The sequence below is a fragment of the Pungitius pungitius genome, chromosome 18 (genome assembly GCF_949316345.1).
Source record: "Pungitius pungitius chromosome 18, fPunPun2.1, whole genome shotgun sequence".
Lineage (NCBI taxonomy): Eukaryota > Metazoa > Chordata > Actinopteri > Perciformes > Gasterosteidae > Pungitius > Pungitius pungitius.
This window is the reverse complement of record NC_084917.1, coordinates 15261496-15287272: the sequence shown is the minus strand read 5'-3', so window position 1 is coordinate 15287272 and position 25777 is coordinate 15261496. Positions and strand designations below refer to the sequence as shown.

The 25777-nt window shown below is 43.6% G+C and overlaps 3 protein-coding genes across 3 annotated transcripts; 1 reads left to right on the top strand and 2 right to left on the bottom strand.

The window, feature by feature from the left end:
• Nucleotides 1–1849: 1849 nt before the first annotated feature.
• On the bottom strand, nucleotides 1850–3668 carry ccdc82 (coiled-coil domain containing 82). The gene is made up of 2 exons (XM_037484132.2): nucleotides 2749–3668; nucleotides 1850–2576 (listed from the first exon to the last, which is right to left on the bottom strand). Exons 1-2 carry the CDS (start codon nucleotides 3292–3294, stop codon nucleotides 2424–2426), a joined length of 699 nt encoding a protein of 232 aa, XP_037340029.1. The 5' UTR covers nucleotides 3295–3668; the 3' UTR covers nucleotides 1850–2423.
• A 1207-nt stretch (nucleotides 3669–4875) lies between these two features.
• On the bottom strand, nucleotides 4876–15825 carry wdr91 (WD repeat domain 91). The gene is made up of 18 exons (XM_062558718.1): nucleotides 15609–15825; nucleotides 14760–14890; nucleotides 14473–14652; nucleotides 14193–14399; nucleotides 13978–14061; nucleotides 12796–12905; nucleotides 10666–10837; nucleotides 9779–9976; nucleotides 8995–9188; nucleotides 8835–8889; nucleotides 8629–8724; nucleotides 8336–8430; nucleotides 7806–7959; nucleotides 6911–7019; nucleotides 6595–6707; nucleotides 5643–5750; nucleotides 5405–5494; nucleotides 4876–5303 (listed from the first exon to the last, which is right to left on the bottom strand). Exons 2-18 carry the CDS (start codon nucleotides 14880–14882, stop codon nucleotides 5139–5141), a joined length of 2253 nt encoding a protein of 750 aa, XP_062414702.1. The 5' UTR covers nucleotides 14883–14890; nucleotides 15609–15825; the 3' UTR covers nucleotides 4876–5138.
• A 1475-nt stretch (nucleotides 15826–17300) lies between these two features.
• LOC119226311 (long-chain fatty acid transport protein 2) lies at nucleotides 17301–24702 on the top strand. The gene is made up of 10 exons (XM_037484131.2): nucleotides 17301–17962; nucleotides 19091–19294; nucleotides 19718–19876; nucleotides 20108–20232; nucleotides 22001–22195; nucleotides 22574–22664; nucleotides 22739–22937; nucleotides 23735–23832; nucleotides 24048–24178; nucleotides 24261–24702. Exons 1-10 carry the CDS (start codon nucleotides 17485–17487, stop codon nucleotides 24435–24437), a joined length of 1857 nt encoding a protein of 618 aa, XP_037340028.2. The 5' UTR covers nucleotides 17301–17484; the 3' UTR covers nucleotides 24438–24702.
• Nucleotides 24703–25777: the final 1075 nt, after the last annotated feature.

Sequence of the window (25777 nt, the reverse complement as noted above, 5' to 3'; positions counted from 1 at the left end):
TCTTCACGCTTCATCAACAATCCACCCCCTCAGCATCCTCGCCACCGAAATGTCACCAACTGAGTCAGTGCGGGTCCACCTTTCCTTATAACAACTGCTTTGATCGCCTCGTTCAGAGCAATCCTCCTTCCTCCCTCCCTTTGTCCCGCTGTCTAATTGTCCAAGTGTTTGAGGCTCCCTGCCAGACACACAGAGCCCTTTGTGAACCCTTTCCGTGAGTCAGCTCAAGATAATAACATGTGCAATGTGAGGTTAAACACCTGTGTGTTCAGACTGTCATATTAAATTGACACAGATGATATCTACTATTTTATTAATCAAAAATGTAATTTTGTCATTGAAGCTGTTTTGACAAAACCTGTAAATAAACGCTATTAAATGACTTCACATCTTTTGATTAGGACAAAGTAAAAAGTAGAAAATAATTACCCACAACTGTCATAACTGGACGTTGTCATGGTAACGTGATACGTTGCTGTCCCATTTGTATTTACACTATTCCAAGCACTTACAGACTTTCACACTCGACCCCTTAATATGTGACGTCCGTGAAGTCCCTGAGGGTTCAGGGGCACTCGGATTGAGCCTTACAAAGTCATCCCGCTATTCCTCGGAGACGTCATCTTTCCAGCTTTGAATTTTAACGATTGTAGACTGGCTGCTGGCGACGTGTGCTCCGCACTTCACTACAACACATCAATTCAGAGAAAAAAACAGTATTGTGTTCTAATCGGTTGTACTATTTAACCACCGTACCAGTGTGTATAGCGGCAGTGTAGTGTGTGGGTCCCTTCGGATCGGCTCTATGACAAGTCAGAGCGTTTTCTGCTGCCTTCCAGGACTAAAAAGGAAGTCAGAGAAACAGTTACATCCTGTTAGGTACTTGTAGTTTACAAACCCGGTTTTATTCACTTTGTAAATATATAGTCATGTATCTGCATTACATGCTCTTCTTTTGGTCTTTTTTTTGTCAGTCTCTAAAGTACTTTGCTGCTTGATATGTGTTGTATAAATAAGCTTTATTATAATCAATCAGACAAGATATGTTTTTAGATGAAACTTTCATTGCAAAACATGAGACTGTTAAATATTACAATTATACAGAGAATTTGAATTTTCTTCGCGAGGCAATAGTTGACCATGTGGGCATGGAGCGCGATCTAATCGGACTGGAATCTAACGGTCAGGGAACAAGTCGGTCCCAGCCGGTGCAGGAAAGGTTCTAACTACTGCAAGCTTTCTCATGCTTTTGTTTTAGAACTATTTAGGAGCCCTTCTTGCAGAAACCTCTGCATATGCACTGGTATTACAGCCAGGTAATTACTCAGATTTTCTATTCTGAGTGATATTACTGTTGACTGTGGGTATGCATCTACTGGCTACCGCCTCTTATTAACAATATGGCATTTGTATGAGCATGTCTTAGCCCTAGAAATAGTATTGTGACAAAATAATACAGTAGCATAACGACTTATTAAGTTATTACCTTGTACTGGGAAAATATTAAATGATGTTTAAATTTCGAGAAAAGGCCAGTAAGTGGTGTTAATATTATTTTGTCACAAGGCATTTGAGAGATTTATATTTAAATTGTAATTTCAGAACCAGGTTATTTTTAAAAGGTTTTGGCGAGTAACTGAGAATTGTAGCCGTAATAAAATATTCAATATACAATACAATATAAAATAGAAATTAAAAAGTAAATTAAGACATATTCAATGCCAAGATTTTATATTAATCAAAGAAAGTATTTAAATAAAAATATAATTTGTTTTTTATTCATTTGCATTACGTTTTCTGCAAATAGCCACTATGGATAACAATAACAAAGGGAAAAAAGACAACGATGTCGCTTTGCATTGCCTTCGGGCTGGCTGAAATTATGCCATGCAGTTGCAGTACAAATGCTTTACCCATTTAGAAGCAATTATATTAATATTTCAGGAAAACTTCAAATACCGTCATATATACCGTCCATGCTTAACTACCGGTGTTAAGTTGCATCTATCGCTGTAACATGGGTTGTCAAGACATCGATCTAGGATCAATACCAGGGATTTTTACCTTTGAGATGTATAACTAAAACAGACTTGAAATGATATATCAGCAGGGGTAAAACACTCTGAATTAAAATCTGATCATGTGACAGGAGTCACATCAATATCCCATTTCATTGGCCGCCGGCCTCACAAAACACACATCATACCATCCTGTAATCGACCAACGACGCTGTCAAAATCCTCTCTTGTTTCTTTGGAAACAAAATATGACTGTAACTCCAGTTCTCAGTGTTTTTGTTTTCCATTTGAAAATGTTGCAGAAAAAAAACAATTGAAGTTATGAGTCATTTTCACATGAAGTATCAAGTTCTTCAGAATCAAACTCTGTGTTGGCCATCTCTAGTGGCTCTACTTCTTCGCCTCCTAATGCTCTTCTTCTTTTGCCGCCTCGGCGTCCTTCTCCTCTGCACTGCCGGCTTCACCTGCCAGTTGATTGTTGGTGGCTTCTCCTCCGTCTACATCTTCATCACCAGCAGACTCCTTCTCGCCTTCTTTGCACTCCTCACCCCCTCCACCCTGACGACACAAACACGTTTCAGTTAGGGTTTGGTCGATGGCTGCTGATAAGTGCTGCAGGAAGGAGTTGCTTTCAAACAAACTCAATAAAAACTGTAGAACTTAATCAATGCAGGGTACATTTATGTCCAAAGTCCACAGTTGGTGGACCGTGTGTGGTGGTGTGTCCTACCTGCTTCAGGCGGCTCCCTCTTCGGCTCGGGACCCGGGCCTTCATCCGCCGGGAAAGCGCCAGCAGCTTGCTGTGTCTTTGCCTCTTCTTCTCCTTCTCCTCCTCTTCTCTCCGCGTCTCCTCCACTTGGTCCGAGTCGGACTCGTCCTGCCGCTGCAGCCTGCTGCGCTTCTTCGGCTGCACCATCCTCTTCGTCTGGCTCCGGCCGCCGTCCTCGTCGTTGGTGGTGTCCTCTTCGCCTGGACTGGAGGACGAGGAGCTGTTGTCTCTTCCCAAGAACGAGCGCTTTCGACGGGTCACGGAACGGCTGGCGTCGCTGGAAGTGGACCCAGAATCGCTGCGGCCCCGGTCCTCCCGCTCGGTGTCCTCCCCCGGGGAGCTCTCGAAGTCGGACTGGGATCCGGAGGAGGAGGAGGAGGACGTGAAGGAGCCTTCGTCACTGTCGTCCAGGACGGAGGCGGGCAGGCCAATCTGCCGCTTCTTTGATGCGTCCACTTTGGTTTTCCGCATAGATGCGAACATTTTCCGCTTGTAGAGGCTCTCCATGTCTGCGCGTGGAACCGGAAACGCGGGACATTAAACAGAAACCCGACCAGAGAACCGGGCTGAGTGTAAACAAGCTAACGGTGCAGCTAGCGTTACGTAGCTCTCATCGCCAGCGCGTCACAGCGAATGCAACAGGACTTTCTGTTAACATATGGCGCTTTAATGTAACTAACATTAAGTATTTTTAAAAAATCCCGATAAGTTTTGTCAAATATGTTGAAATATGATTTACTGGCTAAAAACCAATAGCTATTCGTCTCTCTGTGGCTAGCTGTGTGTTATTGTTGTGGCCCTCACTTCTTCACTGGAACAAATTACGGCACCGAGTGAACGTGAGCCCCCTGTGGCCGCGAGCCGCCATACACACACACACACACACACACACACACACACACACACACACACACACACACACACACACACACACACACACACACACACACACACACACACACACACACACACACACACACACACACACACACACACACACACACACACACACACACACACACACACACACACACACACACACACACACGTATGTGTGTATATATATATATATATATGTGTGTGTGTGTGTGTGTGTGTGTGTGTGTGTGTGTGTGTGTATAGTGCAAAATCCAAAACTAGCTAAATTTAACTTAATTAATTAAAAAAAAGTACACTGTGTAAACTCTAAGACACGTCAATGTCAAACTCAAAAGGGAATTACTGTTGGCCCGCAGGATAATATTTAATTACTATTACAGCTAGCCCGCTAATGTCTCTCTTGGGGCAATGTCATCCAGGGTAATCACGACGGCGGATACGTCCCTATCTGTGTCGGTAGCAGATAACCAGGGCAGTGAATGGCACCTAGGACCAGAGACTGCATGCACCACGCCTGCCTGCACTGCTCATTGACACCATTCAGACTGGGGCCGCCTCCACGCACTCTATACAGTTGTACATGGTAGGTTTTTGAGGTTATTGATCTGAGGCACACCATTCCTTTTCAGTGTTCAGTAGTTGATCTGTTGTTTTTCTTGCAAGAGTTGAGAGTTGGCTTTGGGAAGCAGTCTCTAGGATTGCAACCTTTAGTATGTGGTTTCATGTAGTTCTCACCTTGTTACCAGGCTCCTTTGTGGGATCCGATTACTGTGTTTGAGGCACTCTCTCAACACCCATTTTAGCCCAAGACATTGTGGATGAAGTTTATTTAACTTAACTTGATCTTGGCTTTAACCATGGCAAAGTGTGTGAGTGACTTTCTGGCTTTATCCATTGGCCCTTCCTGTTTGCAGTTTGGGGCCAGGGCTTGCCACGGTCTGTATGCCGCCCAACCCGGCCTTCTTTCCTAAGGTAACCTGGAATCTTTTTCAAATCAAATCAGTTCTTATTAAACGTGCACAGTTAGCAACTAGCTGCTGAAGAAGTCGAAATATATGGAAAGCCAAAGAGTGATAAAAGGAGAGTGAATGATTAGACCGGCAATGATCATAGGGACAGAAGTGAAGTGTACAACATTGCTTGCTATATGGAATTAAATGCTTTCTAACATCTTAATCACATTGACTCCATAGGACATGATATGTCAGACCGGTGTCAGAACTCTTTACTGTCACACTAGAGGCTTAGGTAATACAAAATCATTCTGCTTTAAATAAAAACATGTTCTCAGCTTGCACTTTCAGTTGGAATTTTATGTTAATACAATTTGCTAACAGGTTAGGGAGTTTTTACTGTTTTGTCTCACGTCATTAAACAAATAACATACTCTAATAAAAGTTTCTGGAATAATCTCCATCAGCGGGACTCTATCAGTTTATTATAAATTCATGAGCACTGACTCCTCAGGTGTGTTAGGAGTTCTGTGCCAGGAGTGTGCTCAGCTTGATCTTCCCATCCATGGAGGCGGTCAGACAGGTGCCGCAGTCCACTGCCGAGCACCAATCCACCGTCACCACTGGCGCTTTGTGCCCCCCCAGAGGCAGCATGCTTTCCAGAGCGGGCTCTCCATTGGTCAACTGAAAGAGGGGGAGGTGCACATATGATGATGAAACGGCTGCAAAGCAATTTTCCACTGGATCAATCATAGTTGAATCTTATCTTGTGAAGGTTGATTTACTCTGTATATAAGTCCTCCGTTGCTGGAACAGGTCAGAACATGTTGGCCTTCAGAGTCGAAGGCAAAGAGTCGACCTCGAGGAACCTGAACCTGAGTCCCAAGTCATTCACACATTTAGACATCAAGCAGGTTATTAAGTTCATTTGATCTATTCAATTCTTTAGAATATTCCATCAGCCAAATGTGTTTTCCCGTTACTTTAGTCGGTGATGCATTGTGGCCTGTTAACACTACCTACCTGTTTGTATCCACTGTAGCCTGACAGGATGAAGGGCCCAGTGGCATCCTGGGGTAAAACCTGCTCCGACTGCTTCACCCCACACCGATGGATGTTCCACTGGATGAACTGAATATAAACAAAACAATACAGTAGAATATAATATTATTATATTGCAACTCAGATTACAGATATGGAACAAAAACATCTAGTGTTGTAGTACTGAAGCTGGTCTAGTAATCCACTTTTTATTTTGTCTTGTTTTTGTGTTCGACAAACAGAAGTAAAGAATTTATTAAATTTATCACTAAATTGCCTGGGCATCGTGTGATTTCTTTGCTCCATCATTGATGGGATTAGACGTATAACGTTCGTCATCTCCTTTCTACAGAGAGAGCGAGCGGCCATCCTTTAGGTGAGAGGTAGGGTCCACACCTCCTACCTCAACACTACGGATGGGTAAAATGTGTGTAAATGGGAAGTGGACTGTACATGGATAGTGCTTTTCTAGTCTTCCGACCACTCAAAGCGTGTGTGACAAACCCAGGCCAAAAGGTTGAGTTTTGGTCTTTAACATGGGAAAATATAGCAATGTATTGAAAATAAAAATAAGTGAATGAACAGTATTTTGGATAAAATTTTACCCCAAAATACTTGATTCAGTTCTTGAATTGTTTTGAATAAAATATTTGTTTTCATTCTTTACTTAAATTTATTCATATTTGAGAAAGCGAGGCGTTAAAATGATTTTGTGAATTCGTCGCCAACTGATCGGACCACCAAGTCGGACCACCACAGCTCAGCTGCAACCCTTTTGACCATAAGTGGATTTCTGTGCAACCAACCCAGAAGCAAACTTCCTCTTTTATGTTCAAACTTTACTAGGCCCTCAAAGCGGATCCTAAAAAATACAAAACTACTATGCTTTCTTTGCAAAATGTGCAACAACATTCCAAAAATAAAACACACACACCTTGCCATCTTCTCCGATGCTGAAGACGGTGTTTTCATCGTAGCTGAACTCCACGCTGTAAACTTCTCCGTCGTGGGCTCTCCAGCTCATAGCGCTCTCATACCGCTGCATATCTAAAGCAGAAGGTGTGGGATTCATTTGGAAATGCTAGAGAACGTACTCCACAATCCCAAAAAAAGAACCATGTTTACGCAAAGATTAAAGATGAATCCAAACTACAAATCAATTAAGAGTACAATGAGATTTGACATTGAAAGTTATCAGAAACAGACATGAGAGGGATGTACGATACAAACGATCACTAATAAACACTGACCAAACAGTCTGATGACCCCGTCAGCAGCACCGGTCACCAGCAGGTTCCCATTGTGGTTGAAGGCAGTGCAGTTAATGGCTACTGGTTCAGGCTCTAAAGAAAACTGGAGCTTAAGGTCAAAGAGAACACTGATTATTCTACATCCACAGGAACCCAACGCCACAAATCTAATGCTAAACATGCTAATGCTAACATTCATTATTGTAGGTCATTCATAGTGTAAGTATTTGGTCCTGCTATGTAACGTTCATTATATTGTTGTGAGTAAACATGACATGCTAAATACTAGCATGGCCTTTTGTTACATACTCATGTTAGCATGTAAACATTTGGTAAAGAAATAAAAAATAGAATGGCAGCCGGCAGGTTGCATGTTAACATACATTACAAAATATCCCCCGAAAACCAAATTTCTTCCTCGGCACATAATGATTAGTAAATATCCCAAATCTTAAACAAACACGGATGCAACAGATGGTGCAATATTTCTTATTATCATTATAGTGCAGCTAATGAGGTCCTTTCATCAAAAGCTGACAAAACCCTTTCCCACCCATTTGTAATATATATATTGTATATAAAGCTAGCTTGCTCTCTAATATACACACAGAGATTAAAGCCAGATTCCTATTATGCACAGATTAGAATTACAAAATGTGCTAGAATGGCGAAATGAATGAGGGGCAGCCCTACAGAGCCCATCCTTGGCCTCCCGATGGCCTTCTGGAGCCATTTGGCTCGCTGCTTACGTGCTCGCCTGGAGAGCAGAGGTAAAAATCGTGCTCTGAAGGCCTCTAGAGAAGCTCCAGTCTTTGCTCCACCTTCAGAGCCACAGCACAACACTCTCACGATGATGGCGGAGCCTTTTTCCAGTGCCGGAGTGCTAACTAATTACCTGTTGTTTGACAGTCTTTGTGTCCCAGAGCAGCAGCTGCCCCGACACCGGGATGGGAAGTTGAGCTGCTGAGTCTACACTTCCAGATCGACTGACAGCTGCAGCTGAGCAGACAAACGACGAGCCGCTGGGACTGCAGGCTAACGACAAGATACTGAGAGACAGCAGGGACACAGTATCACCATTTGTAATACAACAACAAACATTATTCAATACCACATGAAAAATACAGTCACGCATGGAGATTTTTAGTATTGGTTGAGTAAAACTTTCATTATAAAACTCTCCCTAAAACTGCGTAATTGGGAATAATAGCAATAATAACAGCAATATCCTGTACTCAGGATCAAATATATGAACGCTTCACACCGTGGTCCTGAGACGTGTACACGTGTACATGTGTTGGTTGCATAGGGGCATTTCAGATGTGAGGTTAACCAAGTGGTCTAACTGCTTTGACAAAGTTCCCTCAATGTAGAGAAATATGTATCGTAACAAACTGTATCACAGTACAGTGGACCAAAAAATACCGTGGATGAGTTTCGTCGATGTTCATCTCGTAGAGGTTCTTCTTGGCGTCCGTGTCATACAGCCGCACCGTGCCAACCCGGCTGCCTAGTAACAACTGACAGCAGAGTTGTGTCACTCAGAGGGACCTTCCATTACACTTTATAATCAAGCTCAACCTACTTAACTAAACCAACAACCCCAAGATACTGCCCTAACATGGAAGGCCACATGGATCCCGCTTGCACCAATTACAAATAGAAATCGGAGTAATGCTGCGGATGTCAGAATAATGAGTGGGCAGTCTGGGTCCTACCAGTCGGTCTGGTTTGGTGGCCCACTCCAAAGACAGCAGAGGAGACTTGGACATGATGGTGGCTTTGGTCTGCATGATGGGGTTGAAGGACCACACCTGAGAAAGATGAAGGCTTTGTTATTATTTCGATTAGTGATATACATCAGAGTGCACGTTTTGAGGTATTTTCTTTGTTCAACACCAAAAGATCATTTATGGAGATTCACCTTGATGACTCCGTCTACGTCCAAACTGGCGACCCGGCGACCAGAACAGTCAACCCTTGAAAACAGAGGCACAAATAGAAGAAAAGGGGAATAGTTCATGTTTGGGGTTTTCTCCGATGAGCCGAGGAACCAAGGAAGCAGATGTAAGTGGAAGGCAGACCTGCAGTGCATGATGGAGGAGTGGTGTTCTCCGTACTCCTCCTGGCTGAGTTTGATAAAAGGCTGTTCTGTTGAAAGTCCTCCTCCATCTGCTCCTCCACTGCAGCTCCTGCTGTATGAGCAGGGCTCAGGAGGCTCGTCAAAGCTCTCAGCAAGCAGCTCGACCTCTCCTGTCTCCCCTCTCTTCTCTGGGATCTAAAGATAACACAAGGATATTGCCAGTGTGAATGGAATAACCGTCAAGTCCTAGCAAGCATTAACATTTGCAACAATCCCAACATAATGCATGACATTTGAGTAGAAAAGCACTAAAACATTGCCAAATTGTCTATCCGCGCTAAACGGCTGTAGGGACGGCAGACGCTGGTCGGAGAGGTCAGACACATGCAGACGGCGCTCAGAGGCCTGTCTGGAGGGCCAAAGACAAGGCCCGATTATGTGTGAGGAGTAAAAAAAAAAAAACTTGTGTGAGAACATACTTGTGTTCATTGTGCAACAGAAGCTTGTTTCAGTGACTTTGCATCCTCAGCAAAGAAGTTAGTATGTCGGGCTCTTGTTCATGAGAGACGGTTAAATGGAGGGCGAGACGGACAGGCGGCGTGTTGATCCATAATAAACATCCAACACGCTGGACAGATGACATATCTCAGGCCTGGGGAGGCCTCAGAGCTCCTGTAGCTGTGTAATTAAATCATTTGTGGGTGGAAATTGCATTCTATTAAATGTGATCCCTGGCAGCAGTGACGTAAACACCATGGTGGTGATCAGTGCCATTTCTCGGGTACCTGTGATGTTGGTTTGGAAAAAAGCTCCTTCCTCTCTTTCTCATGATCTTGGATTTTCTTGTGTCTCGGGTGAGATGGCTGGTTTGTAGGCTGGGTTGTTGACTGTTGCGACTGGAAGCTCTTAGGTTCACTGGTTGATGCTTGGCTGGAAACTGGCTTCACCTCATTGCCTTGGAATCCCTCTTTTGACTTTGCAGGCTAGAAAACACAAATTCATTTTAGAAACACCAGATGATTTCAGGTCAAAGTTCTATTAGAGACTTAAATTTAGCACCCGCGATATGGCTGCCACATATGGGGTCAGATCAGTCGCAATATTATTGATAGCAGATATATATATGTATATATATATATATATATATATATAAATATTTTCAATGGACACTAAAATAGTTAGCATCATATATACATGTAATTCATCTAAAGACAGATGCTGCAGTCGAAAAGTCCAATTCAACTGCTTCATTCTTTTCTAAAAACATTTTCAGTACATTTTTTGTATACAGTCCTGCATATGAACCCATTCAGATATCACAATATTCTACTACTACTATTTCATCTACCACTACAACCACTACTACAACTACCACTTCTTCAAGGCTACTTCTCTACTAATTCAAAGATGTCTAATGAATTAGACAAAATTACATTTTGAAGTATTTTTCTAAAATCTGGTGCCATCCAAATTTAAAATGACCAAACTATATCTCATAGCAGCATCTAGTGGACATTAGTGGAACTGAGGCTTAACACATTTTGTGGCCCCTGATTATCCACAAAGCATGTTCAGCTTTTTCCAGATGTTCACCCACCTGCAAATGTAAAGTTGTTCAACCATTTAAAAACCTCCTATATATAAAAAACTGGATAACACGTGCCTCTCTTACCAGATTGCTTGGTGGATCCTTCCTCCCCACTGAAGCCTGGTTCGGTGAGGACCCAGTGGTGAACAGAGGCAGTTTCCCCGGAGTGCGTCTGCCCTGCGGCAGGAATGTCGAGAAAAAGTTTCTGGAAGGAGTGGTAGCAGTGCTGACAGGGCGCTGGCTCAGCACCAAATCCCTGGGGGGGGGGGGGGGGGGGGGCAAAGTTACAGATTTCAGCAACACAGCAATTCATGAAGCCAACATTTAGGAGCCTGGAGAGATTCACAAAGAACGAGACAAAACAGGTTGGTGATTCGGGTGCTTTGCCCTCCAGCATCCTCCCCAGGTCCAAGGCCGACGTACTGAGTCTCCCGTAAGCATCCAGGGGGGTGCACAGCCAATGGGGGAAAGTGGCTGTACGCAGTCTGTGATTCGCCGGAGAATGGTTCGCCTTGGGGCATTGGTGGGGCATGCTGGGTGAAAATGTTCACGAGTACCCCTTAGTGTCAGTAGAAATGAGATACGGGGGGGTGGGGGGGGGGGGGGGGGCGTCTAATGGTTGTGGAGCGGCTCTCACCTGGCCCCTTTAAGGACCTCTTTGGCGTCTGACCCGATCAGTATTTCCGTTCAGCACATGCCTTTTAATGGGTTTCTTTGACTTCCCGCAGGTTCGTGGTGAAGTGTGGATGCTTTCACTGTAAACTGAAAACAACGGCTTTGTCCTCATCAACCAGTGGTTCATCTCTTCTTCAGCTGCAGAGGACGGGTGGCTTTTAAATGCCGTGTTTTCAAATAGCCAATGTGACTAAATAGTTTACCTTTGAATGGCTTCCAACAAGCGAACTACAAGTTTTACATTCCAACAATTGTTGTGCATTTCCATCCCATAATCAGCATCTACCAACACTGCCTTACAGGAATTCATTTTCCTTTTTGTTCTAGTAAAGCTTATGAAACAAAAGAGTGAACGCGAAGCAGATCAGTAGGAATCTCTACATCATATTGAGTTCCACTTTGAAGATGGCCTCTAGCGCTTGTGTGATGGAGAGGAGATACATGGACAGTTCTTCCAGGGTACAAAAGCATGCTTTGCATCCCCAAAAGGAATCTTTTGTATGAAGAACAGCTGGTTGAAGGTCAGCAGAGGCGGGGATTACTAAATCCTCCTTCAGCCAGTCACGCGTCTAGTGGTTAGAAGTGAGGTTATGATGAGACCTGGCAACCCGATGTCTCCATAAAAAGGCAGAAAATCCAGTTATTACTGACCAGTCGAGCACAACTTGCCCAACACTGCTCATGTTTTAACTCATATGGCTCATTAATGCAATATTTGCCGCTCTAGTCTACACTCCTCTGCCAGTGTGTGAACATGGATTGTACTGACAAAAAAACACAATTCATCAGGTGAATTGTTTATTCGGCAAAATCAACTGCATCACAGCACACAGTCTAAAGCAGCACTGTATCATTAACAATAAATTAGATAAAAGCGTTTTAAATGGGTTTTAAATCACAGCCTGTAACAGCCTCACACGCTTACATTCCTCCCTTCTCCTCAACTCTCATCATGCCAGAAATATTATTTTAGTTTCATGCATCTGAACTCAAATCTAATCTAAACTTTTCTGAGGCACTACCAAAGACCTTTAGCAGGAGGTCTGCTCTGGAAAAGGGTTTTATTCTATAAAAATGAACATAAGAATCATAGTGAAACATTTGAAATAAAATACTAGTCAAAACGAATAGTAAGTCAGTCAAAGCGCTGACATGAAATGTAAGAACAAGCTGACAAGACCAATAAAACGTTGTGTGTCAGTCCTGGATTTTGTCGTATAGAAATTAATCTTAAACACAAAACTGCAATGGATAGAAAGACATTTAAGGAGAATATAAGATGGCTGCCAACTGTGAGAATCCATCATACATTGTGTTTTTCATTTCAGTGCTTAAATAAACTTAAATAAAATCAAGATGTTCATCTTCATCTGGGTCATTGGGACCAGCCTTATTAAAAAGGTGTGGAACATCATAATTTGGTAAAAAGCATTCAATGGTCTTTAAGTCAACACAATGAACATAAAGAGCAAATGACATGATGGCAGCCATCTTATTTGTAGCCAGTAATAATTAAAGACAGTGATGTAAGTATCTCACAGGTCAGTGTCTCCAAGTCGGTCCATGTTCTGGACGTATATCGGCAGCTTGTGGTGGACCATCTCGTCTACCTCCCTCTGGTCCCGGCTTTCCATCTGCAGCGCAAACAGCTATACGAGACGAGACAGGTCAGATGCAACATGAAGTAAGAAAAGCCCAACAACAAACCGCCACATGAATTAGGACAACTGCCCCTCCCCAATGAATGAAGGATTTACGAATGTATAGTAACTGTAAAATCAGTAAAAGGGCAATACATCCACAAAGTGACCACATAACCGTGAAAAAGTCCCAATCCTTTGGGTCAACATCAAGACTACGTAGAGATAAAGGGGAAAAAAAGCTTCTTCTTTTAAAAGAACATTTAACAGTCTTTCCACAGAACCCTCTCTTGTTGGACCATTGTCTGATCAGCTTTGAATTCCTCCTACAGGAATCTGCTCCTCAAGGCAAAGGTTTCTACACTCAATGCTTATCTCACAGCGCTGTAGCCACGTAGAGGTGGTTCCTTCTGCTTTAACTTCAGTATCATGTCTCAAGATATCAGAGGACTGCTGTGAAAACTTCAGTCCGTCCCAAATGGATCATCTGGTTGATACTGCTACAGGCTCATTGAGAGTTGCTCCTCTAGAAAGGAGAATGGTAAATAGAAGGATGTTTTCTGCAGCCTTAAAGCATATAGGAAAGAGCAGCTTATGACTCATGACTAAAAAAGAAAAGTAAAAACAACTCCAGGTCTTCAGCACTGTGGGCAGACTGACTGAGTCCCAGCTCTGTTGAGCCGTGTATTCCTGTGGACCTCAGTACAACTACTTTATGAACTGCAGCAGTGGGTCCTGATGCCTGCTTGGATGGCTTCTCTTCCATCAACCTTGATCAACTGACCTCTATAATTTAGAAGTCTAAATCTTCCCCTGGTCTCTTGGATCTGATTCTGACGAAGCTGCTTATGGAAGTTGTATTTTTAGTTAGCACGTCTTTACTGGATGTTTGGAATCTTTGTTGACAGGACATGTACCACAGTCCTTCAAGGCAGCTGTAATTAAAACCACTCTGGCTCCAGAGGTGTTGGCTAACCATAGACTTCTCTAATCTGCCCTTCCTCTCTAAGATGTTGAGAAATCAGTTCAAAATCCGTTATGTGACTTTTTAAAAACTTTAAAAAAATCTTTGCATACTCACCAACTGGCAAAGCTGTTCGTTCTCCTCAGCCAGACTCGTTGTCTTCTGAACCTCAGCATCAAAACTCAGCAGAACAGGCTGGGGTGACAACCAGTTAAAGACTGGAAACCAGCAGATTCAGAGTTTACAGGACAAACAGACAACGTTTTAAAGTCCTTATGAGTGACATTGACATTGTCTACTAAAGGGACATGGATCCACCGCTGAAGGATATGCATGCACTGGAAGAGGACGGACAGGAAGTTGTGCAGTGAAACCAGGAAGGTGTCGGCCCACTGGCGGGAGAAGTATGGAGAGAAGGCCGGGTTCTGGTCGGGGGCGGGTATAAACGGCAGGATGAACCAATCTCGCCACTCCACCTGACTCTGCAGCTCCGACGCCTGCTTCTGGAAAAACTCCTGAGTCTTCTCAAGGTTTCCTTTCTAGGAAGAGGAAGGGACGGAGTCATGGCCGCACCGGGGAGATTTGTAACCACATTTCTCTCCATGACGTTACCTGGATGGTGTGGATGACGTAGTATCTGTACAGGCTGGTCCTCAGTTTAAGGACTGTGGATCTGTAAACGTCTTCCAGTCTGCACAAAAGACGTCTGTCCAAGTATAGCCAGTACTCCTTCAGACCAAAGAAGTCATAGCTCTGGACAAACTGCTGGAGCTGATCAATAATCTTATCCACCTGCAAACAGACCATGTTCTGGATCAAAAACAAACCTCTAAATGAAAAGCATTTCTTGGGTCAGGGACCGGAATCATTAAACAATTGGATGCATCAATACATCGTACCCTGAAGCCTTTCTCCTTGTCGGTTTTGATGTCGTTGTCCAGTTGTTTCAAAGTGCTGGTGAAACCGCGGTAGATCAGATACTCTCTCACATGTTCGTCCGTCCTCTCTACTGCAGAGCCCATTATGACTGCTGTATACAAAATAATAGCAAATGTAAGCATTGATGAAATGATAATATGGGATATTGGAGATATTTCTGTTTTAATGGGGAGAGGGTTAGGTTAACCCCTGGAGTTAAAAGACAGACAGTGAGGTCAGGTATAGGAACCTAGTAAACTATGACAAATACATGAAGATATGTCAAGGTCCATGAAAGAAAATAACTAAAGGGGAAAATTAAATAAAAGAGTGGATATAAGGTTATCAATACAAAAGATCAATAGATAAAGAAGCGTAGTAAATCCATTTTCCATGTGTTATCCGAACGCACTTGGGGGTTAATGGTACAAACTGTGGAACTTCCTCAGACCGCCTCGGTGAGGTGTAACGTTGGCATCAGGAGATCTTTAGCCGCTCGTCTAGTGAAGTAAACTATTGCTTTGGTCATTTGGGTTTCTTCGCTCTTATTCCCCTGAACACGTTCATGCCAAACCCCGGTAAACAATACTATAGTTAAATAATGAAATAAACTATTGTATTCGCTTAGCATCGCAGTAAAAACAGATATTGGTGACGTCACTCAAGATTAAAGTGTAAACTGTCCCAAAAGCTTCCGTGAACCAAACCAGTCAGATTTTGGTGTCCCTCCAAAAATACGCATACTTGAAAGGTTGCACATGCTTAAATAGCAAACGTATTGCGTTTTATACAATAAAGGCTTTACATGGTCTCTAAACGTTTATACGCACCTCGGGTGATTCTTCAAGTGAAGGTTTGTAGTGGACTTCCGTCAAACCTTCAGCCTGCTGAAATAGAATTAAATGTATTTAGATCCAAGTAACGCAACATCTGCTCATAAAATGTGACATGTCTCCAACAGCGGCAATAAAACTCTGTTCCGGGTGTGTTTGTTGTCTAGTTCACAATCACATGACCAGATCGTCTTCTTCTTCTTTTCGCTCCTTGTCTTCTTCGGTTTGTTTAATGTCAGTAGAACCCATCGTTAAAGACAAGTGGCCGCCACCTATTGGACAGGAGTGTGATCCAGCGTTCTCTCTTCACTGATGCTGTGTTCACCACAGATATCCAAACATATATATCTATGGCGTTAATAGATATATACCGCTGTTCAACTTTCCGCTATTGTTTTTCCTCCGCATCAACCATGTCATTATGTCTAAATTCGTGGGCTATACTGTTAGGAATTTAAGAAGAAGTGCACCCCTAGCGGTGAGAAGTATGTTACATGTACCGATGTTTAGTGTAGAATTGTAGTTTGTATGATGTTAGATAGCAGATATTACATTTGTATGTTAAATGAAGTGAATGCATTATAGTCAATAACCATTTGGCCTAAGCCGGGGGCTTCCTGTTTGGGTCCCTAGCCTTTTCTCTACTGCTCCTGTTGCCTAGGAACCTGCTAAACTGGTAAGCACTAAAAGTCTTTAAACCCGAACAATGTGTAATATGCAAATAAAGAAAGTCATTTTCTTCTTTTTCATTTAATTTGGGAAGAGCATGATTTTAGGCTGAAAGGAGAACATTTTACGTTATATTTAAGGAACGATACATCGACACAACAACAAGGGAACGACAAAACAGTGTACCTACCTACCTACCAGGCCAACAAACACATGGTCAGGATGTGGGACAACCTGGAGCTCAACGCCCTGAAGACAGTGGAGATGGTCGTGGACTTCAGGAAGAACGCAGTCCCACCTTCCCACCTCACCTTGTGTGACTTCCCCGTCACCACTGTGGACTCCTTCCGTTTCCTGGGCTCCATCATCACCCAGGACCTTAAGTGGGAGCTGAACATCAGCTCCATCACAAAAAAGGCTGAGCAGAGGTTGTTCTTCCTGAGGCAGCTGAAGAAATTCAACCTGCCAAAGACGATGATGGTGCACTTCTACACGGCCTTCATGGAGTCCATCCTCTGCTCCTCCATCACCGTGTGGTACGCTGCAGCCACAGCCAAGGACAAGGGGAGGCTGCAGCGTGTCATCTTCTCTGCAGAGAGGGTGATTGGCTGCAATCTGCCGTCTCTCCAGGACTTGTTTGCTTCCAGGACTCTGAAGCGAGCTAGAAAGATTGTAGCCGAGCCCTCCCACCCTGGACATGAACTGTTTGTGCCCCTTCCATCTGGCAGGAGGCTGAGGTCCATCAGGACTAAGACCTCCCGCCACACTAACAGTTTCTACCCTGGAGACAAATTCCATGTATGTCCAAACATACATTCTGAGAGTACCAATGTATGCAAAGACCACTAAATGGCAACATTTCGTTTATCAAAGAACTTTTTAAATGCAGCTGCATCCTTGAGGTTTTTTATATTATAACTCACTTTTGGTTTACTTATTTGTATGTTGACTGGCCGACTAATCTTAAACTGCATCAGTTTAAACGTTGCTTTTATTTTGAAAGGTCTCGTCGTCGAACAAACCGAGGAGGGGGGCGTTGGACCGTGTATTTATCCGGCGTGGAGGCTCGAGGCGCCTCGCGCTCATTGGCTGTCAGCATGCCACTGAGACACAGCGTAACGAGCGGGCAACCCGCTCCACCGCCTCCCTGGACTCCTGCGGCTCGACTCGGGGAGAAGTTCCTGCGTGGGACCGAGGCGTGGAGATGATCGCTGCGGTGCTCACGGGCGTCTTCGCGGGGCTGCTGGCTCTGGGTCTCTACCAGCGGCTCGTGTATCCCTTCTTCTGGGTGGATGTGATGTACTGGTGCAAACTTCGGAGTTACGACAAGACGCTGCGGGCTCGAATGCAGCGCGGGATCGTGTCGTACCTCGACTGCTTCCTCCACCAGGCGAAGAAGAACCCCCACAAACCCTTCATCGTCTTCGAAGACCAGACCCTGACGTACCAGGACGTGGACCGGAGAAGTAACCGGTTCGCGAACGCGTTCCGGTCGGAGGGCTTTTTGAAACCGGGGGACATCGTTGCGCTGTTGCTGTTCAACGAGCCGGACTTCATTTGCGCCTGGTTGGGACTGTGCAAAGTGGGCTGCGAGGCGGCCTTCCTCAACGTCAACATCAAAGCTGCGTCTCTGCTCTCCTGCTTCCGCAGCTGCGGGGCCAGGACGCTCGTTGTGGCCGCAGGTAGTGCACGTTCCCCCCGCCTCCCCTTCACCAATGTGTGCTTGTTCTGGCGCCGTCGGTACGCTGCAACTTCGGCTTTAGCAGGACCAGACCTGCAGCCATCAGGTCCCCGCGACATGAGTATACGTGGAGTCTAACTTTTTAGTGTAAACGTATAATTCACACCATGTCGGAAGAGTGAAGGGAAACCCTCCGTTATTTGGAATGTCCTTCATTCCAATCAGATAAATGGTAATGACAGGAATTGATTTATCGATTCCCCTGTGTCACTTTGTATGCTTGTAGAACACTTTTCTTTTATAATTCAACAGTGAGCAAAGACCCACATTTTGAATGAAGTAATAGTGGTCACGTTTAAAAACAACAAAACGAAAAGATCTGTTAACTAAGTCAACAGCTGATGTATGGATAACCTCTGAATAGGACTAACCTTTTGCTTGGGTAAATTACAATGATGATCTCCACTTGCATTAGCTTGTATTTTTCATATTCTCTCCTTGCTAGTTTTTCCTTCCTCAGTGAAACGTCCATGAATGATGAGGACAGCAAGGTTCAATTCATGTTCTTTAGTGTAGCCCAACAGTCTTGGGCCTGAATTTACAATGCGTTCAATTCATCCAACAGAAATTATTCAAAAATTGAGAATAGTAAGTGTCAGCAGGACCACTGCAAGGACCACCACCCTCCGATAGAAGCACCCGCCGATGTAACCATCCACAGAAACCTGATCTAAGGGCTGGTCTATGCTCACCTGAGCCAGCCCTAACGATAACAGTATCAAAGAGGAAAGTGCGTTATCGTACTGTAAATATTCATAGGGTTTCTCATGATAAGACATGAAACATATCAGTCGTACTGATAGTCGGCAGGGAGGGAGGGCAAAATACCACGCCGGGACTCGCCCCCCGACCATAAAAGCGCTGCTTGGGGCCCTGAATACAATGATTAGGACTTCTTACTTCACTGCTCTCTGTGTCGTGGCCTTTAAATAATCACAACCTCACACGTATCATCAAATCTGCGAGTAAGGGAGAACAGCTTAAATGAGCACAGAGTGGAATAAAGCGCTCTGGCTTTGTTTGGGTCTGAATGGACAGTGAAATAGTGTGTTGTGTCTGCTTCATGCAGATTTGGCCCACTTGGCGGACGAGGTGTGGCCTGATCTGAAGAAGGACAACGTGGCCGTGTGGGTGATGGATCACACGTCACCTTCTGAGGAATTCAACACTTTACTAGATAAGGTGGAAAACATCTCTGGAGAAAACTTAAGTGATATTCCCAAAGTTGACATCATGTCAAACTTTGTCTTCATTTTTACTTCAGGCACCACAGGTACGACATGAGTGTTTCCTTCGGTCATTACATGTGTATCTACGATGGCCAGCCATCCAAACACTGCACATTGGCCTGTCACAATACCAATGCTACTGATGCTTCCAAAACACCATATCTATAACTTACAAAAGACACTATATATTGGAAAAATATAAATAAGCACACAGCAAAAAAAAGAAGAAAAACGGTAGCTCTGTGCCATGTATGGCATATTATGTTATTTTATAAATGTTCAAGGTCATGTACATATGTCACAGTTGATAACATAGAAATTATCACTATCATGTATACATACATAAATATACAGTATATATGGGTATACACACATGTATCATTTGTATATAAAGGATAAAATGCTGAAATCTCTACAACCTGTTGGAGCAATATATATTCTATAGATCTGCTGCCCTCTTCCTCCAGGTCTGTCCAAAGCCGCCCGAGTAGGTCACATGAAAGCCATTGTGAGCATGTCCTTCCTTCATATGTGCGGAGCCCGGTCGGATGACGTCGTCTATATAACCCTTCCTCTTTACCACATGTCGGCTTCCCTTTTGGGGCTCGGAGGATGCATACACCTTGGTGAGAACACCCATGTCCGTTGTTTGTATTCAATAGATTGTGACGTCTACAGGAAACCAACATTGTTGGTCTATAAGGAATTGTCACACACCAGGAGAAATGGCTGAAACAAAGCAGTGGAAATGACTCACTCCAGCTATAAAGACTTTGTATGGACATTGTTTTTGGCACTGTGTTGTCTTGCTCTGTTGGCCCTGCAATGTTCTCTCTACCTCCTCCTTTGGATCCCAGGTGCAACATGTGTGTTGAGAAGGAAGTTTTCTGCCAGTCAGTTCTGGAAGGACTGTGTGAAACACGATGTGACGGTGGTGCAGTACATTGGAGAGCTGTGTCGATACCTGTTCAACCATCCCCCGGTAAGACGGACAGTTTAACTTAACATTGCAAAACAACCAAACACAGCATACAAGGATTCCCTCATTCTTTAGCTTCCCAGATTCTCATCGTCCTCTTGAGAATCAGAGTTTAGTCATGGCAGAGTCTACCCATCACTGCAGTAGTAATCTCGTACCGAGTATTTCAAAGTCAGAGGGCAAGCAGGATGTGCGGACCAGCCACAGTCTGGCAGGATGGGGGTTCGCTGTCTGGACATGATTTAAAGAGTTGGGACACACACGGACAAACAGAAGCTTCTCTGTGTGTATTGATAAGAAGATCCGTTTCTGTCCTGACTGAGGAAGCAAGGTCAGCTGGTCAACCATCAGATGTGCCAGATTAGGGGGGTTTGAAATTCACACCACTATCCAACATACACACTTCATTGTTTACGTTAAGTCAGGAGTTCTGAACATTGGATGTGACCGGATCTTTAGATGCGGGGGGAGGAAGATCCTCCCCTACGCCAGCTTAGGGCCAATAGAAATCTTTCCTTCTCTGTCATTTCGGGTTATAAAACATGATGTTCTTGCTGATGTTAGTGAGTGTTCTTCTGGCCTGCGGTCCGGCAGCACTGCTCCTGCCTTTGCAAACGCAGCGCTGTTACTTGACCTGTGATCTGACGAATAAATCTACCAGAACGAGAGAAGTTGTTTGGCTGAATTCTTCCAGACGTCCCCAAACAGGCTTCACATTTTTGAACACGTGCCTCTGATGCGTTTGTTAAATTATCTGACAATAAAGAAGGTGGAAGTTATTATTTTCATTGGGTAACTGCTCAACCTGATCACTGAACGTTTTTGGTTTTCTTTCATCCTTTGACTGAGATCAAAAGAAATCCACAGACTGCAAAGTCTATTTTTGTTGTGCTAGACCACTTTACCTCACTTTAACCCGTACTACTAAACATATGTTGCATCGTGCTGTTACCTGATAAAAGACAAATGTTTCTTCTGGTACCTGGAAAAGAAAACCAATTTATTTAATTATTTATTCTGTTAACTTGCTGTTTGCATACACTAGATGTTGACTATTCTACCTTATCAGGTCTTTCTAGTTGTACTCAGCATATTTGATCATTTATTTTCTCTGTTCTCGTCCCGATGTGTGTGACGTATCTTGAGCATCAGACATAGCCAAGATGAAACAAAAACAATCAATCTAATGCTGCGTTGTGACAACAATTGGAAATATAGTATTTAATGGGGTGAAAAGAGCGTTGTTGTCTTAGTATTGTGTGGCCATCCCCAAAGAACTGTAAACTCTCCATTAGGAGAAAGCTTTCAACTTGCTGAAAGTATTCTTTACTTTTACAATCACCTTGCACCATGCGTTAGACACACAGTCTGTGCAGGAGACACACAGTCTGTACAGGAGATACACAGGAGACACACAGTCTGTGCAGGAGACACACAGTCTGTACAGGAGACACCCAGGAGACACACACACTCTGTGCAGGAGACACACAGGAGACACACACTCTGTGCAGGAGACAGACTGAAGACACACACTCTGTGCAGGAGACACATAGGAGACACACAGTCTGTGCAGGAGACACACAGGAGACACACAGTCTGTGCAGGAGACACACAGTCTGTACAGGAGACGCATTGGAGACACACAGTCTGTACAGGAGACGCATTGGAGACACACTCTGCAGGAGACACACAGATTCATGTGAGAGGAATCTTCTCATGTGCCTGCAGACAAGCTCTGCTATGAAACGCTGTTTCTTAATCCTGCCTTCAGGTTCCAGAGGAGAAGACCCACCGTGTCCGGCTGGCAGCAGGAAGTGGTCTCAGGTCAGACGTTTGGAGGGAGTTTGTCCAACGCTTCGGAAGCATCAAGATCAGAGAAGGTTACGGCTTAACAGAGGCCAGCATCGGCTTCCTGAACTACACCGATGAGGTCGGACCAATCGGAAGGGCGAGTTATTTCAACAAGGTGAGTCAGTTAGTGACGTTTCCTTCGGGCATTGACCTTGTCACACTGTCCATTCAAATTTTACAACTCAAATGTACAAAATAATTTAGATGTGTTGTCATGTTGTAAATATTTCATTTGTTTAGGGTTTTACTCCTACTGGGGACTAGGGAGACCCATTTGATATGTTATTACAAAGAGTCATCACCTACATGCTTGGCTTAAAATATATTTAAGTCCCATCTAGATGTCATTGGGCATAGACCATAGACCAGTGATTCTCAAAGAAAAAAAGAATTTCATCCTGTGATTTTATTTTGAAGGGACGTTTTTGGCTCGTCCGTCCATGTTTTCAGTCAAGCGCGGCTCATCAACTCAACTGTGTTTGGTCCTTTGCAGCTCTCCATGCCCTTTGAGCTCCTGGGATATGATCCACAGATGTGCGAGCCAGTCCGCTCAGACTCTGGAAGATGCATACGAGCTCCAAAAGGTAAGTGAACCACGTGTCCTTTTATCACGTGACAGTAGATCATAGCGAAGTGTCCTTCCCGTCTCCATCCAAAGGAGAGGCAGGGATCCTGGTGGCTCCTCTGACTGCTATGAACCAGTTCTTGGGTTACGCTGGGAACCAGGTCCAGTCTGAGAAGAAGCTGCTCAGGGACGTGTTCCAAGCTGGAGATGTGTATTTCAACACTGGGGACCTCCTGATGCAGGACCACAGGGACTTTCTTCACTTCTGCGACCGCATTGGAGACACCTTCAGGTACCGCCACTGCCTGTTCTGTTGGTGTCTATTCAATAGCAACCCGTTACCAGTGCTGTGAGCAGGGTTCACATCTGTCAACACCAAACATGCTTTTATTCAGATGTTGTAATCTCACCAAAGCCACCCTACTCCACCGTAACCCCCCCCCCCCCCCCCCCCCCCAAAACACGGGTTTGCTTCTCCACAGCTTCCCTGGATCCAAAGATCTTGTGATCCACACAACGTGAAGACACAGGGCGCCAGTTTTCGATGTCCTGCAGGTTCCCTGTTTTTTGGCAATAGTCTGAAAGTTGTAAACAACTCTGCAGGGAGGCTGTCTCAATTAAACTCTGTAGTTATACTACATCAGTCTGTAGGTCCTTCGTAGTTCTAGTGATCTCTCAGGTAGTGTTGAAGGAGCCTCATCTCAATCTTACCGTGGTCCCACCACTGCCCAAATCACTCCAATCTTCACCCTAAACCCGACAAATAAATAACGACAAATACTTAAGATTAAAAGGTCTATGTGCACTTTAAGATAATAAAAACATTTCATGACAACAGAGTATGATCAGTAAAAACAGAAGGCACAATGCTGCACATTTTAAAAATGTAAACATGATTTTACAATCACTACAGTCGGCCAAGAAGAGACTCCAGTGTGTTGAGTGTCTTCAAATACTGGCGGCAGACGCTAAAGATCATTTTATTTACAAATAAATATGTCACAACGCAAATTACATGTAGGAATATTAATGTGCATAGAAAGCACTGAGTAAATCTGGTTTTTGAACTTTCCTTCATTTGTCCTACAGGTGGAAAGGAGAGAACGTTTCCACCACCGAGGTGTCCGAGGTTTTTGGTCCTCTTGATTTCATCCAGGAGGCCAACATCTACGGAGTCACCATCCCAGGTTTGCACGCCAAGTGGGACGATCACCATGTTCAGACACATCTCATACATACCATTTGCTCGGTTCGCACTATAACCTTGTTTGTTTCAGCTCACTTGGAAGCAGCCTGTGAAACAAGCTGTGCCTACTACATTTGTGACGTTTGCCCTGTTCCTTCAGTCAGACCTTCCCATATGGTAATCAGTGTGTGGCTCTTTTCCAATGTGTGTGCTCAGGATATGAAGGTCGGGCAGGTATGGCTGCGATCGTCTTGAGGCCGGATCACAAGTTTGATGGACCGACGCTATATGAGCATTTGTTAAAAACCCTTCCTGCGTACGCCTGGCCGTGGTTCCTCCGGGTTCAGGTGGGTCAGCTACTCACTACCTGCTGTTTGTGTTTTGGATTGTGAAGTATTGTTCATTTGCATCCCGGCCCTGTGTTTTTAGACCTCTCTGGACGTGACCGAGACCTTCAAGCAGCAGAAGGGGAAGCTGGTCCAGGAGGGTTTTAATCCAGAGGTTTCCAAGGATCTTCTGTATTTCTTAGATGTCTCCCAGAAGGACTATGTTCCTCTAACTGCATGTGTGTATCGCAACATTGTGACTGGAAAAATCAATTTATAAACGCCTTCCATTCATCCTCACTTTTAAAAATCGAGGTAAGTGAAGCGATCAAAATTCTTGTGTCTGCTGATGTTTGATGAAGAATCCAAATCGTAACATCCCCAGTTAACACAGACCACTTTGTGGCCATTCTTCACGTACAACCCGGTTTTCCTAAACTGTTCTAAATTTCGATCCATAAAACAAAGCTGTATGCACCAACACCTCAGTGTGCCTTCTTCAAGGAAATGTTTTTTTAATGATTCAACGTGATAGATGACTGATTTTAAGCAATCTGCTCCTCACAAATATAGATATATTTTAACAACTTTATTTAATTCATTGTTGACAGAGGATTCAAATGGTTTTTTGACCACAATTGTAAAAGTGTGCCCTTCCTTAGTTACCTGTGGTGGGTTTTCAAACAGCCTTTATTGAGCTCAACTCTGAAGTGAAGAGGGCATCTATTAGAGATGGCTGTTTAACTCTGTGCCTCGCCTCAACATACTGAGCACTTAGAATCACAGAAATGTCTGGCCTAGTTTCAATATTTCAAGTCAAATTTCATCATGTGCGCCATCTTTTGATAGACATAATGAGTTAAATCTTAATGCTGCTTAGTTGTTGATAGAACAGTTAAAACAAATACTGTAAACAATAACCATAATGTTTTTATGTGTATTTTATTGGACATGAATGACTTTTTTTACAAAATGAAATAAACTTCATAGCCCATCTAATGCTTTTATGCCGCGTTTTCCCCCAAAGAAATGTGTTACACCTTCAAAACGTGATTTCACGACAGTTCGGGTGGAAGAGTTGGACCAACTTAATTGAATCGTTTCAATTGGTAACACACAAATTAATTAGGTTAACAAGTTATATTAACACAATTGCTTTGTCAGATGTTTAATGTGATGGTTTGCATTACTTTAACTAGAAATTCAAACAAGTTAACCTAAAGTTTAGTTTTTCCAACTCATATTTACTTGACCCAAAAGTAAAATACTGCCCCTTTACAAGCTAAAAAGATGGTTTCATGGAAGCAAATTTTTGTATTAACCATTGTGAAAAATTGTACTTTGTTCAATATAAATAAAATACCTGTCCTTACAATACAATTTTAAGAAAAAAAGACTCAAATCTGATGTTTTTTCAAAATGTCTTGCGTAAATGTAAATACACATTTGTTCAGTGTTTTAGGAAAATACATATGCGCAAAATGCATAACCATGCCAAGCCACATTTGGCCTTCTTTAAATTATCACAGCTTTCTTCGCAATGATTTTTTAGAACTTAACCTTTTACCCCACAAATAAAAGGAAGCATTTGTATACAATAAAAAACTTCTTTAAAGACAA

What these genes read in the sequence shown, in the direction of transcription:
- ccdc82 (XM_037484132.2), bottom strand. Translation starts at nt 3,294, where the DNA reads ATGGAGAGCCTCTACAAGCGGAAAATGTTCGCATCTATGCGGAAAACC. An exon ending in GAGGGAGCCGCCTGAAGCAG is followed by an intron (nt 2,577 to 2,748) that starts GTAGGACACACC and finishes TTGTGTCGTCAG; the next exon opens with GGTGGAGGGGGTGAGGAGTG.
- wdr91 (XM_062558718.1), bottom strand. Translation starts at nt 14,882, where the DNA reads ATGGGCTCTGCAGTAGAGAGGACGGACGAACATGTGAGAGAGTATCTG. An exon ending in ACGAACAGCTTTGCCAGTTG is followed by an intron (nt 12,906 to 13,977) that starts GTGAGTATGCAA and finishes CGTCTCGTATAG; the next exon opens with CTGTTTGCGCTGCAGATGGA. An exon ending in TCCTCCATCATGCACTGCAG is followed by an intron (nt 8,890 to 8,994) that starts GTCTGCCTTCCA and finishes TCTGTTTTCAAG; the next exon opens with GGTTGACTGTTCTGGTCGCC.
- LOC119226311 (XM_037484131.2), top strand. Translation starts at nt 17,485, where the DNA reads ATGATCGCTGCGGTGCTCACGGGCGTCTTCGCGGGGCTGCTGGCTCTG. An exon ending in ACCTGTTCAACCATCCCCCG is followed by an intron (nt 20,233 to 22,000) that starts GTAAGACGGACA and finishes TCCTGCCTTCAG; the next exon opens with GTTCCAGAGGAGAAGACCCA. An exon ending in GGGCGAGTTATTTCAACAAG is followed by an intron (nt 22,196 to 22,573) that starts GTGAGTCAGTTA and finishes GGTCCTTTGCAG; the next exon opens with CTCTCCATGCCCTTTGAGCT.